General features: G+C 35.8%; 1 protein-coding gene across 1 annotated transcript in view; it reads left to right on the forward strand.

Moving 5' to 3' along the window:
* TRDN (triadin) overlaps positions 1–15656 on the forward strand; it is a gene marked incomplete in the record, with an annotated part of 469162 nt that overhangs the window by 107844 nt on the left and 345662 nt on the right. Inside the window, 2 exon segments of the mRNA XM_036767544.1 lie at positions 7450–7614; positions 8798–8830. Of these exon segments, the coding sequence (XP_036623439.1) occupies positions 7450–7614; positions 8798–8830 (198 nt within the window).

Here is a 15656-nt window from a genome sequence, read left to right on the forward strand (position 1 = left end):
TTGGTAATAATTTATACATATTATTTATTCTTTTGTTTTTTAATATTTTATTTAATTCCCATTTACATGTAAATTTTTTAACAATCATTTAAAAATTTTTTAAGTTCCAAATTCTTTCCTTCCCTCCCTTCTTCTTTGGGAAGTCAAGGAATTTGATATTGCTTATACATGTGAAGTCATGGAAAACATATTTCTATATTAGCCATGTTGAAAAGAAAACACAGACAAAAAAATAAAACAAGAAAAAAAGAAAGTAAAAAAAGTAAACTTCCATCTGCATTCAGAATTCATCAGTTCTCTCTCTGGAGATTGATAGCATTTTTCATCATGGATCCTTTGGAATTGTTTTGGATCATTATATCAATTATTATTAATCATCATTTTAAACTAAGTCTGTCACAGTTGATCATCCTTACATTATTGTTGTTGCTGTGTACAGTGTTCTGTTGGTTCTGCTTACTTCACTTTGAGGTCATATAAGTCTTCTCAGGTTTTTCTGAAACTATCCTGCTCATCATTTCTTGTAGCACAATACTATTCCATTACAATCATATAACACAACTTATTCAGCCATTCCCTAATCAATGGGCAGCCCCTCAACATTATACAATATTGTATACCTTTAGGCATAGTTCCAAATTGTTCTCCAGAATGGTTGGACCAGTTCACAACTCCACCAATAGTGCATTAGTGTCCTAATGTTTCCACATACCCTCTAGCATTTCTCATTTTCCTTTTCTGTCATATTAGCCAATCTGAAAGGTGTAGGGCAGTACCTCAGAGTTCTCTTAATTTGTATTTCTCTAATTAATAGTGATTTAGAGCATTTTCATGTGACTATTTTTAGCTTTGATTTCTTCTTCTGAAAACTGTCTGTTCATAGTTTTTGATCATCTATCAACTGGAGAATGGCTCTTATTTCTATAAATTTGGCTCAGCTCTCTATGTATTTGAGAAATGATGTCTTTATCAGAAAAACTTGTTGAAATATTTTCCCCATTTCTCTGTTTTCCTTCTAATTTTGGCTGCATTAGTTTTGTTTATGCAAAAGGTTTTAAATTTCATATTTTAAATTTAAATTTCAAAATCATCTATTTTACTTCCCATAATCCTTTCTATCTCTTGTTTAGTCCTAAACACTTCCCTTATTCAGAGATCTGATAGGTACATTTTTTCCAAGTTCCCCTAATTTACTTATGATATTACCCTTTATATCTATACCATTTATCCATTCTGGCCTTATCTTAGTATATTATGCAAAATGTTGGGTTACGCCTAGTTTCTGCCAAATTGCCTTCTAGTTTTCTCAGCAATTTTTATCAGAGGTTTAATTCTTACCCCATAAGCTTGGATCTCAGGGTTTATGAAACATTAGATTACAATGGTCATTCATTACTGTGTATTATATAACTAATTTCTTCCACAGATCCACCATTCTATTTCCTAGTCAGTACCAGATTATTTTAGTAATTACCTCTTTGCAATATAGTTTGAAATCTGGAACTGCTAGACTGCCTTCCTTTACATTCTGTCCCCCCAATGATTCCCTTGATAGTTTTGATCTTTTGTTCTGCCAGATCAATAAAATAATTCTTTGATAGTTTGATTGGTGTGGCACTGAATAAGTAAATTAACTCAGGTAGAATTATCATTTTTATTATGTTGGCTTTGCCTACTGATGAGCAATTAATATTTCTCCAGTTGTTTAGATATGTCTTTATTTCTATGAAAAGTGTTTTGTAAATCCCTGGTTTGTCTTAGTAGGTAGACTGCCAAGTATTTTATATTGTCTATGATTATTTTAAATTTAATTTCTCTTTCTATCTATTGCTTCTGGGTTTTGTTAGCAGTATTACATATATTCTTTCATTTGAGTTTCATAGAAGCCTTGTGAAGTAGGTACTACAGACATTATTATCCACCATTTAAAATGAGGTTACTAAGGCTCAGAGAAGAGACTTGCCCATGGCCATCCAACTAATACCTATTGGAGGCAATATTAGAACCTATATTTTCCTGACTCCAGGTCAAGAATTCTATGCCTCTCTCAAAAATCCTGACCATATTATGCTGAGGTAGATAAATTCATAGGAAAGGATCTTTTGAGATTACTTGTCCAAATCCTGTGAAGGATTATCCTTGAAACGCTATGAGAGAGATAAAAATATATCATATTTTTAAACACCTCCTGATTAGATGCCACAATTTTCTTGGTAGTTCATTTTTAAAGAAATTGTTCCTTAAATTTCAAATCCAATTCAATCCCATAGACTTTTCATTTTAATTTAGGAGGGCTGAAATGTACCTCCTTTTCATAATAGTTAATAAGAATAAATGACTTTTTATTGTATCTACTATGTGACAGGCATTGTGCAAAGCACTTTACAATTATTATCTCATTTAATTTTTTTATTTTAAACTTTTATTTATTCATTTTTGTTATTTGACTTTGATTTTTATGGCACAAGTTTATTATTACATAATACACTTCTAGGGTACCTAAAATGAAGTTACAGACTGAAGAACTTTTAGATCAGTTCATTTTAATGTATAGAATAATGAGAAATTAAGGAGGGAGAATATGGTAAACTCTACAGAAGGAAGCTAGATGTCCAGCAAGGGTTTTTATCAATTGTATGATAGTATTATTCCTACCGATATCAGTATTTCAGTTCTACCTTCAATAACAATGCAAAATAATTTCTAAAAGGGATTTTAGGAATAAGTTAATATTATTATGTAGAACACAAAAAATAGAATCACAGAAGTTAATAATACTACCTAGGATTAAGTTTATAATACTTTGTAGACCAAAGAATCAGAGAATCTTAGAGCTGAAAAATACTTCAAAGGTTTATCAAATACAATTCTTATATGTACACAAATCCACTGCACATTGGTCATGACAAATGATTATTTAGCCTTAACTTAAAAAGCTTTGGGGATGTTTCTCTCTCTCTCTCTCTCTCTCTCTCTCTCTCTCTCTCTCTCTCTCTCTCTCTCTCTCTCTCTCTCTTTCTCTCTCTCGGCAGTCCATCCTGTGCTTTAGGGAGTCTTCCCAGCTATTGAGCCAAAATCTGGTTCTCTGCAACTTTTTTTCATGGCTCCTAATCCTAACTCTGAGACCAAGCAGAACAAGACACTCCTTCAAGTACTTGAAGACAGTGCTCATATTATTCTAAAGTCTTTTCTTCTCCACACTAAACCTCATCAGTGTCTTCCACTGAACATCACACGGCATGACCACTAGTCCCCTCACCATCCTTGTAGCTCTTTAACAGATGAACTGTGGTTTTTGAACGTCTTTAAAATGGAATGCCTAGAACTGAATAGAGTACCCCAGATATTGTCCAAGGGCAAAAGAGTATGTATAGGGCTTTATCTCCCTAGCTCTAGACTCAGTATTTCTGAATGAACACAAGATTATATTAACTGTTTCAGGTGCCCTGTCACACCGTTGACTCACATAGAGTTTGTAGTTCCCTAAAACCTACAGATCTTGTCTAATCAAACTAATGTCTAGCCACGTCTCCCTTATCTCATACTTATTAAATTGTTTATTTAGATATTTGTTTGCCCTAATTTGTACCTTTGCCCTATTATTTTAGTCTAACAAAATCATTTTGACTCCTAATAGTTTTGTTTGTGAACTATCCTTCTCAGCTATATGTCATGTGCAATTAGATAGCCTTCATCCAAATTATTAATAAAAATAAGGAGAAAAATCATGACCAATGGCAGGTCACTGGGAGACTGCAATAGAAGCACTTTCATGTTTACATTCATCAATTACTGACTATATATTGGTTTCTGCCATTTGTGCTGTTCTGAATCTACTTAACCATAGTATTATCTAGCCAAGATCTCTCCATCTTTTCCATAAGGATATGATAAAAGGCTTCATTAAATACTTTGTTGAAACTGTGCCCATGACATTGCTCTCCATTTACCAATGACATGACATTTACCAATATGGTAATCTTGTAAAATAGAAAATGCGATTAGTCTAGAATGTCTTGATGAACTGATGCTTTCCTCATTTCCCTTTCTATAGGCTCCATATATGTATCTATATCTATATAGCCATTTCTTTCTTCAGTCTGCTCTAGGGATTATCTAAGAATTAAGGGAAAAGTATCAGTGAAGTCAAACATACTTCCTTATGTTAAGGTTTCTAGTTCACCTTTTTTATTACCCAAACTCAGCTTGTTTGTATATGGACAACTGAGGTCATGAATCTTACTACTGCTCCTCTTCTTAGATAATGTCTCTCAATAATTACTCATCTTTTCTATCAATGTTTGTCTTCCTATGTCATACAATTCTCATGAGAATTTTGCCTCAATTGATGAATGTGGTGAGGTTTCACTTCCCTTTATCTTCATTTTTAAGCTCTCATAAGCAGATTCTTTCATCTCCAAGTAAACATATTTTATCTACCCTTGTTAAGTATAGTCCATTCCTGGATAAGATCCCATCTTTCTCTCATTTTATTTCAGTCTATGTATTTATTTTTTTTAATTTTCTGCTTATTTCTAAGTGGAAGTTGACTTTAAAACTGGCACTTAGATTACATGGGGGAACTTGGTTTTATGAATCTGTTTTTAGTGCCTGGAAAGATTCATGCCTGCCAAGAACAAATACTGTAGCTAGAAATGTAGGTAATTAAACTGATTTCTATTTAATTGAATTTTACTGTTAAGCTCTTCAGTTAAAATTTAGGAATTGAGGGAATGGAAGAAAATTATTCTCAGCATAAACATTCCATTTAATGTGTCCTTGCAGTCTGAGAAAGAATATACTAGTCCTAAAGCATTTTTAGATACAACCCAAATCCAAATCATAACATATTCTCAAACAATAATGTGCCTTTTGTCAGGCAAACTATGTAGGAAGTTCCTGTTATACCTCCCCTATGCCTCCCCCGTACCCTTTCTTTCTTACATGCTCTTCAATTTTTCTATTAGCCTTGATTATAACTCACTTCTAATTCTATAATCAAGAAATTGGCTGACTAAAACCTTCACAGATTTCCTGAATCTTCCTCCTATCTTTCAGCAGGAACAATGAAAGTCTGGTCTGAAGCAGTAGTGTTTATTTTCTAGTCTTTTAGCTTGGTCATCATGAGTCACTTCACCGTAACTTCTTAGTTAAAGCCTTGAAAAGTCTACTTTTCCCAATTTAATCCTTCATTGAGAAACAACTTTTCTCTATCTTGTCCCTAAAACTCTTCCATCTGACCCTTTCTTACCTCATGTAGAGGCATCTCTTTACTCAATTTCTTTTTGTTCGAGTAAAACTTAATTCCTTATTCTGAATCTGCCCTCCCAGGTGGGTATACCCTAACTCCCTTCTCCACTCCCATTTATCTCTTCTGGGTTAAGCTAAACTTGTGTATTAGAGAATCAATAGAGACTAAACACTTTCCCCTCATTCTCAGTTAGAGATTTTCAATCAATTTCACGTTACCATTTTGAGGCACAGGCCTACCTTGACTCCTCTCTTTCCCTAACGGTGAATCCCTCTCAGCCCCAACTTGATGGTACAATTACAAATAACAACATATGGCAATATTAAAATATAAACATTATTTGAGCTGTAGCATCCAATTGTGGGATATTGTAGTAAACCCCTTTAGAACAACTTACAGATAACTCAAGTGGATGTAGTAGACAACAGGATAATATTAGGATGTCATTCACTTTACTTGTATGTATATTTACTACTGGTTTCCTTCATCTCATAAATGTCTTGTCTCTTTTATTTGACAAGTAGATTTAGATGATGAATTTCACAGACATCACTAATTCTATGAACAGAAAAGCAGATGGTTTATTTAGTGATGACACAGCATAATATGATCCTAAACCCAAATACTGTTCCTAGTGTTGATGAAGCCCAGCAGCACTTCCCAGCCTTCTCCTAAGAGAATTGTAAAGGTATTAAGTGTATGGACCTAAGATCATCAATCATATTGGGACAGTTTGCAAAATAAGTATTACCTCTCTCATGATATCACCATCAACAATTCTAAGCTAGAGTTGGCTTTAATCTTTTTTGATCTATAATACCACTTGCAGCTTATTCCACATTTTGGGGCACTTGATTGGTTTATTGTCTTCTAATTGTTTCACATATGAAAGTTTCCTAAGATAGATCGTAAGCTTCTTGAATATGTCAGGCACTTTTGTATGTGTGTCGTATCCTTTGATAGCAACAACCATTTATATAACACTTTAAGATTTGCAAAGCATTTTACAAATATTGCCTCATTTTTCTCCACAACAAAGAAGGGAGGTGTGTGTTATTATTTATCTCCATTTTACAAACAAGGTAGATGAAGTGCAGAGAGTTTAAGTGATTTGCTCAGGGTCATGAAACTAGCATGTATCTGAGGTTGGGCATCCTATTCAATGTACAGTGTAGTGGCAAGTATAATATTGTGCACATAGTAGGCAGTTAATAAATACTTGCTGATTTAATACACATTCACGTTAAGTTGTAGTAGAAAGTAGTTGTAGAGGAAAGAATGGAGGAAAGATTGTTAAAATACCAGCAGTCCAGTCTTTATTTTTCCATTAAGTCAATATGATGTTGGGAAAATCCTTTGAAATCTCTGGACCTCAGTTGTCCCATCTGTAAAATAAGAGGGTTGGACTAAAATCATAAAACCATAGACAATCAGAGTTGGGAAGGACCCTACAGATCATCCACCTGATCAAACTGAGTCCTAGAGGATTAGACTTGCCCAACTGGCAAAGTCACATAGCGAATTACAGGGTGTCCCTACTGTCTGGACCCATAGACAAAAATGCATATTTTGAAATATTTGGAATATTAACAGACCTTAGCCCCCTTAATTTCTTTCTCTGGGGTATGCTAAAGGAGAAGGTGTGCTCAATGAAAATCACAGATGCAACACACTTGATTGAACGCATAAAGAGTGAATGTGCTAAAATTGATGGCAATGTGAAGTTATTGTATTGAGTTCATGTGAATCTTGCAAAGCACATCAACTTTTGCATTATGAATGAGGGAAATCATATTGAAGATGTTATTCGTTAATATTCCAATTAAATAAAGTGTTATTGAAAATTTCATTCATTTCATTTCTTGAAAATATGCATTTTTTCCTATGTGTCCAGACTTTAGGAACACCCCATAGTTAACAGTCAAAACTAGGATATAGATTCCCTGATCTCAATCTAGTGTTCTTTTGACTGTATCAACCTACTTTTCGGAAAGTCTTCTATACTAAAAAAATCATATGATTTTCAGTTGTATTCCCTAAGCAACACAAGCATAGGTAACAAATATTTTCAAGTTCCTGAAATTTCTGTCAAAGGAACCAATCAGAAAAAAATTATTTTTCTTAGCTTTCTTGGTAGAGAAAATATGTACAAAAATAAATTATATAATTCTCCTTCTTTTGTCTCAAATTACTTTTAGCAAGCTCTCTTTCCAAGATTGGCTCTGACCCTCTAAAAATTGTACATGATGCTGTGGAAGAAACTACAGATTGGATCTATGGATTTTTTTCATTGCTGTCTGATATCATATCTTCTGATGGTGAAGATGATGATGATGATGATGTTGGAGCTGACACCGATGAAGGTAATAGGAACAGAGGTTGTGTTTAATTATTCGTACTGTAATTCTTCATGTGTTATCATGGCTTATTCAGTTTTAACTACATATGGCACTGAAGTCAAGCCAGAAAATAATGAAATGGATCTCTAGCCCAGTACTAATAGCACATCAACTGGCTGCTCTGCTCAGTAAATGGGTCTCTATAAAGCTTTCATCTTGCATTCGATTTGCCATTACAGCTCCAATGTCAGAGAAGAGGGCTAGATCATTTGAAACTGTAAACCCATGATAGAAATACATTTCCAGATGCTGCTTAGGATAAGGCTTAGTTAGTTCACAGCTTTATCTCTAATTTTGAGACCAGAAGGACTAAAAGGGCAACCGTGAAACGAAATGTACACATAACATTTAGGGAACCTGGAGACAGCCTTTTCATTCCATTCAGAACAGTAGGAGGTAGTGCTGCCAAAATCTCAACTAAGATAGCTGAACTAGATGGGTCGTGGGAAAGTAGAATGCAATTCTATTCAATGTGACATCATTATGTAACTAACCTATCTTTTCAGTTATATCAATCAGGGTAACAGGAAACTGCAAATATTGAAAAAAAATCTATTCAGTGTATTTTGAGAAAAAAGAAAGGAAGAAAAAACAAAAACCAGTTTTTTACAACCCTGTTTTTAAAATGATGGCTCAGTAGCTATTTCCATGTTAGCTTTTGGAAGTAAAGGTCATAGGCAGTGGCCTACTATGATTTGATGGGTGCCACAGTCATGTCAGGCTAACAGGTGTTTATTGTAAAGCTCCCTTCTTGAACTCATTTGATGGTTTTTAAATTTTCATTTCTGATTCATTTGGCCCCCTGGAAAAGGTCAAAATGAAGATCAGAGACAAACTGAAGAAAGCATGATGTGAACCTGTTACTCTCTGAAATGATTTCCTGCCATAATTTTGTTAAATGCATGAAAGTGAAACTGCCTTAAATGAATATGGATAAACCAGGATTATCCAGTATTGAAAAGCTTTGAATTTGGGAGACAGAGGTGAAGGAAGTTATATGCAAAAACAAATAGACTGCAGCTCATCTGGACTCGCTTGTCAAAATTAGCAATGGAATTTAATACGTACATGAAAGAAAAAGAGAAAATAGAGAGACAGTATTGTCATGCTGAATATTTTCTAATTTACTCTTTCTGTCTTGGATTAGGAGAAGAGGAAGAGCCTCCCTTGAAAAAATATGGTGAGTTGTTTTCACTTTTACTGAAATTTCTTTCTTTATTTTGGTAGCATTAATGTTTATTCTCAAGAGGAATTGAATATATTTTTTTCTGTGACTTCTGACACTGTACGCCAATGCTTAATGCTTAGATTAAAATTTGTAGATAAGAAGGGAGAAATGGTGTGTCTTTTATACACAGAGGATCTAGAACAGCGCACTGAGAAAGAGGGTTTGCTTGGGGTTCACTAGGCTGGACTTTGAGTGTCCAGGCTTCCAAACTTATTAACAATGGCCTTGGGCAAATTACTTAACCTTTTGAGTCTCATTTACTTCATTTGCAAAGTTGGGGAAAAATACATGCGCTATCTGTGTTGCCGGGGCATTGTGAAAGAAAAAAATAGAGCTTAAAGCATCACATAAATCAGAATCATTATTACCACTTGACCTGCTATAATTATGGGGGATGCTTACTTGTTCTCTCTTTCAGGGTTGATTATATTTGTTCCAGTTTTTCCCTACTCATCTGTTCTCCCTTATGACTGATTGCCCTCATTTGTAAGATAGCTTCCTGGGTTAGGACTATAGTCTCTCTGTGGCCTTGGAAAAGCCTCAAGTTATTCATACCAGAGTTGTTTGTTAGGAGCCTTCTCTGAAAAAAACCGAGCTAAATATCCCTTTACAACCATCTCAATACTAAGCACTCTTTAAAACTGTAAAGATATTTTGAAAGAATGGATAACTAAATTCCTAGGGAAATTATTCTGCTAATAAAGTGTTTAAAAACTTGTATACTAGCTGTGTGACCCTGGGCAAGTCACTTAACCCTGATTGCCTCTCCTAAAACCAAACCAAACCCAAAAAACCCAACTTGCATAGTTAAGACAGAAAAAAGATACTATTTGTGAACTATATCTATAGGACATAAGAAATTTCAGATGTGGACTTATATGTTCATATATTATAGATCAGTAATGTGATGAAAGAAGTCATTTAGACCCAGAGAGGCAACATGATATGATGGAAAGATAATTGGAGGCATGAGACCTGGATTCAAATTTTGACTTTATTACTTCCTTGTTGTATGACTATACGGAAAGTAAAGTCTGAGTCTCAGTTATATGTCAAATGGGAATAAGAATACTCTAGTATAATGGAAATAGAGTGAGCATCAACCTTGTGGGTTCGAGAAAGCGAAAACCTGTCTGAGTCTCTCTTTCCTCATGTAAAGAAAGAGGATAAGGGTGATTGTACTATCTACTTAATGGGGTGAGTTTAAGGGAAGAAAGTTCATCGTAAAACTGAATGCACTGTTAAAGACAACAACAGTAACAGAAACAAATTGAACTGTTTTCACTACTTAACCTACAAGGTTGTTATGAAGGAAGCAGGTTGAAATTTTAAAGTACTCTATGGATGCTGTGACAGTGCTGATGGAGCACTGAAGTTGGAGCAGGGTGTCACCTGGTTTGAAATTTCACATCTGATATATGATAGTTGTTAATTGTGGGTAAATCACATTATCTCTCAGTGCCATAGGCAACTAATGCTTTGATGAGACCATATGAAGTTTTCCTATTGGGATTTCCTATGAACTGATGAAATCAGATTTGGACCACTGTCCCTCAGAAAATCTAAATATAAATTTTTGTTAGTTTAACTGCTACATTACACTGAAGAAAATGAGGCCCAGAGAGGTAGGGTGATACAGTGGAAAGATGACTGACTCTGGAGTCAGAAGACCATGAATCAAATGCCACCTCTGATGTTTATTGTTTTTGTGATATTGGAATGGGCAAGGTCCTTAACCTTCTTGGGCCTCAGCTTCCTCATCTCTAAAATGAGGGGGTTGTGTTATATGGCTTCTGAAATCCATTTCAGCTTTAGAGCAATGATATCTATCAAGTTAAATGACTTGCTAGGTGTTAAATTGGAGAAAGAAATAGCAAACCACTCCAGTATTTTGCCAAGACAACGCCAAATGGGGCCGCAAAGAGTCAGACCCAACTCAAATGACTGAACAACAAAAATGTATTGTATAATTTGATAGTGGCAATCAGGGCCTAGAACCCAGGTCTCTTGATTCCCAGGATGGCACTCTTATCGCTGTACGCTGCTTCTAAGGATGCATATAATTTCCCAATTTCCTTTGCTGGGTCTTCATCCACATCTCACCTGCTAATGTATACTACATTCCACAAGACTTTGTCCTGGGCCCTCTTCTCTTCTCCCTTAATACTATCTCACTTGGTGGTCTCATCAGTTCCCGTGGATTCAGATGATAACATATTATCATCCTCCATGCTAATGATTCTTGAATCTGCTTATGCATCCCTAACCTCCTTCCTGACCTCCAATTTTACATTTACATTAATAGTTGCCTGTTGGATATCTCAAACCAGATGCCCCATGGACATCTTAAACTCTCAATAAGTCCAAATCTGAACTGATTTTTTCCTAAACCCTATTCTAACTTCTGTGTTACTGGTGAGGGTAACACAATTCTCTCAAAATGCTGCCTTCTTCTCTCTCTCACTGCTGCCATGAGACAGACTCTCATCCCCTTATGCCTGGACTATTGCAATAGCTTCCAGAATTTTCTCCCCACTCCAGTCCATTCTCCACACACCTATCAAAGTGATCTTCCTAAAGTGCAAGTCTGACCATAACACCCCGCTCCTTGATAAACTCTTCCTAACACCTCTAATATTAAATATAAAATCCTCTGTTGGTTCAAAGCCCTTCATAGCCTGGCCCTCTTTTCTTATTTTTCTAGTTTTTTTACACCTTATATTACTTCCAATTCCTTCCAACCCATGTACTCTGTGATTTAGTGACAGGTGCAAACCTTGTTGTTTTTGGAACAAGACACTCCATCTCTAGACTGGACATTTTTGCTGGCTGTCCTCCATGCCTGATATCCTCTCTCCTCATTTCAGCCTAAACTTCTCTGACTTCCTTCAAGTGCCAGTCAAAATTCAAATGACTTCCCTCTGTTAATTATTTCCAATTTATCATGCGTATATAGTTTGCTTGTACGTAGTTGTTTGCTTCTCATTTCCCTTACTAAACTGTGAGCTCTGAGGTCAGAGGTTTTCTTTTACATTTCAAAGCACTTAGGATGGTACTTGGCACATAGTATGACCTTAAGAAATGTTTGTTTACTGACTACTTGTAATTTGTAGTTTTGTACCTATTTGCTTGCAGTGCTTAATATTTTATTTTGTCTGTCCCCATGAACCTCTTTGGGGATGTACCTTATGAAATAATTTTGCTTCAGTGACCAACAAGAATGCTTTTTACAGACATAATCATGTTTGCCTTACTTGAGTAATCATCAGGAAAAACAAGTCAGTGTTTATTTGGCTGCTTTTCCCCCCATTGGCTTCCATGGCCATCAGACAAAATTGTCAAACCCATTTATGTGTTTAGCTGCAGCCAAAGTTTTTGTTTGAGTTTTTAAGAATTTCACCTTGAATACTCAAAGTTAAATTGGCTGTTACTGTCACCAAAATTTAATTGTTTGATCATAATTATTCACAGAAAATAATCATATGAATTATATAAAATTATATAAATATATGTATATTATATAAAAGTAATCATAATCAAATGAAAATTTAGGGAGGATTTTCATCGCATGATAATTTAATTAAAATTTTAACGTATTTTACCAAGCACCAACAGTTAAATAAATGAAAGTTTATAGAAAGTTTAAAAGTCTGTGATATTAGTGCCCTCTGAGCTCCTATGTCAGTGTTTTAAGTCTGTTACTGATCCTGTTATTGGGACGGGGGAGAGACTATTGAGGGAAGTGAAGGAGAGAGAAGAAAGTGTACAAATAATTTTCTCTCTCCAAAGGGTCTATTGCTCAAAAATTCCCCTCCTTCTTTCCAGAAAGAGTACTCTTTAACTTTATAGTTCCAAAAAACCAAGAAGAGTGTTCATGGACAATGTTCCTGAGCACAAACTTGCACGTTGAGAAAGGGGTATATAGATTTTCTGAAGCATGTAATCCCCAAACATAACCTTCCGTCTAGAGAAGGGATGCCCCTTGGCTAGTTCCAAATTTTCAGGTTGCCTCACAAATGAAGTTTGAGAGTCATAGCACTTGTTGGTCTTCGGGTAGCTACGTGGGACAGGTAAATTTCCCCTCAACATGAATATTACCCTGCTGGCAAGCTCAATTTAAATGCCCTTCTTAGGAGAGTTTATGATCTATTCTGATTGTTTTCTATGTTTCCTGAATCTGAGTTATGAGCTACTTTGAATCATTTGTATCTTTAGTATTTTTATGTGGAGCTAAATAAAGCCTGTCCTCTATAAGCATTTATTACCTTGGGTACTTATAAAGACTTTGAATACTTTAAAAAATCTAGATACAAACTACATTTGAGGATTTGCCTTGCACAAATTTTGACTGGAGGGAATAACCCCACAAAGAGCGAATGGACTTTGGACATCACCTCTAAGACTGGCTCTGGTACATGTGAGTTCAGAGCTTAAGGCATGTTGAAAATGAAGATGAAAAATGTAATAACAATAAAAATTATAATAATAGCATTTATACAGTACTTTAGGATTTGCAGTGAACTTTATAAATATTATTTCATTTGATCCTCACAGTAACCCTGGGAGGTAGATGATATCATCATCCTTGTAATACAGATAAGGAGGCTGATTCAGACAGAAGTTAAGTTGACTAAGGTCACACAGACAGTGTCTGGGGCTTGATTTGAAGTCAGCTCATCTTGACACCCAAGTCCAGTACTTTATCCATGATGTCACCTAACTACTTGTTATATTGATGGTTATGCATATTCATATACATCTACGTTTACGTATATAGCATCTATTTGTAACAACTGAGGTGTACCAGGTGTTCAAGGAGAACTGGAACCTCTGGGGTGAGGGCTGCTGAGCCCTTTTTAGGGCTGCTTATCTACCTTCGCTGTCTACCTGGCACTCAACTCTCACCTGTGGCTCCAAGAAACTGTAGCATATGCAGCGGCCACTTCCTAGAAAACAGATGGCTACACAAGATTAAGCGTAACCAGTAGGCTTCAAAGTTGTCAGTGAGTTAGGGGGATATCTACTCCAAGCATGTGAAGACATCCCCTGGCAGAATGTGCAGATGAGAACAATTTGTTCCATGAAGGCAGCTGAAGCAGGTGCTTCAGAGAATTTAAAGCTTGGTCAGACATCAAAGATGTTGAGGTAATCGACTGCATTGGAGCCATCACCAGTTGTTCTCACTTTTGTTTTGCTACTGAACTTCAGTGACTCTGAGAGAGTGAAACCAACAACTTTCGCAACTCTGTCTTCCTTAAATCCGATTCCCCCATGAGACAAGACATCACACCATGATGTTGTTGGTCCTCTTGGAAAAGGAAGGACAAACAACAACATGTATGTAGCAGGGGAAGGTGTGACCCCAGACCAATTAACTCTGCCCAATCTACTTTATGAAATTACAGGAGGTAAAAGCCAAGGAACAGAGACAATAAGGTGTTAAATTTTTTTAACCCTTTTTATTTGTTTATATTAACAGCCTGTAAAATTCATGAAAACTCATATGGCTCACACCCTTAAATGGCCTATTCTGCTGAATGTAAATTATACAAAGCTGGGACCTTTAGGAGTCTGATGGGCCATTTCAACTTATGATCCAGGAAAAAAATTCCCCATTAGTTCCAAAGAACATCCAAAATTTCCCCAATAGATCCAAGAAACATAATATAAAGAACTGCATATGAAAGTTTAAACTCAACTGTCATTATGAAAATGAGGCCAACTTAGAAAAAAATCAAACAATTTCAGAAAAACTTCAAAAATGTGAGAGGATCCAAAAGAGATATGGTGTGATGACTCAGATTTCCAGGTCACCTGGTAATCTTTATTCCATGGGCCTACAATCAGTATGGAGCTCAGAGCCACTCCTTTAACCAGGAGGTCTCTGTGTAGCTCTAGATGTATTACTAGGCATCAAGATGCTATATGCATAGTTTTCACATCAGCTATTAAACTGGTAATTGACAGAGTAATGCAACAGGACTTAAGAATTCAAGCATATGAAAGTTATTTCAAAGCTATTTTTCAAACCTGTAAATGGATCATACCAGTTTATGTAATTATAGTCTGAAAAAAAATAATAAAATGGTAATTTTTCTCTCTTGGGTCCTTACCAATGAATAGGTTACTAGTACATCTGGACATTATCTCCTATGGTCTACTCCACCACCCAATTCGCACTCAACAGATTGGGTTCCCCAAGGTACAACTACCCCAAGTTCAAGAAACTCTATGGAGCTACACTCCTAAAATTCCAATTCATTATTCCTCACTGGTATATGAACTTTTAGTAATTAACCAGTGGTCAACATTAGCTTAAAGTATAGGCATTTGCTGAAATGGCATGCTGGGAATGGTAGCTACAAACATACCTAATAAACCTGTGGTATACCCCCTATAGCTATACATTGGATCAGTGGGAAGAATATGCATAGAATACACTCATAGAAAGGCACCCATAGAGGACCCGGATGGCCAAAGTGACTCCCACCTGAAGCACTGTATTACCTCAGTGTTTTTATCTCTTTTTGTGGAGGCATCATACTATTTATCACTCCACCCTGAAAGTTATTCAACTGAGCTCCCTTGACCTGTTCTTCTCCATAGCTAAACTACAATCAGAAGCTATACTCATTGGGCCAGTTTTCTACCAGGCATGGTTTCTCCTATTGTGTGAGTTATCATATTGAAAGATGACATTGATGGTGGGGGCAGGGAAGAGGAAAGAGGAACACCCCCTCACCTTGCTGTATTCTGTTCAAGGGAAAAGGCAAAAAAT

This window comes from Trichosurus vulpecula, chromosome 7 (assembly GCF_011100635.1).
Source record: "Trichosurus vulpecula isolate mTriVul1 chromosome 7, mTriVul1.pri, whole genome shotgun sequence".
Lineage (NCBI taxonomy): Eukaryota > Metazoa > Chordata > Mammalia > Diprotodontia > Phalangeridae > Trichosurus > Trichosurus vulpecula.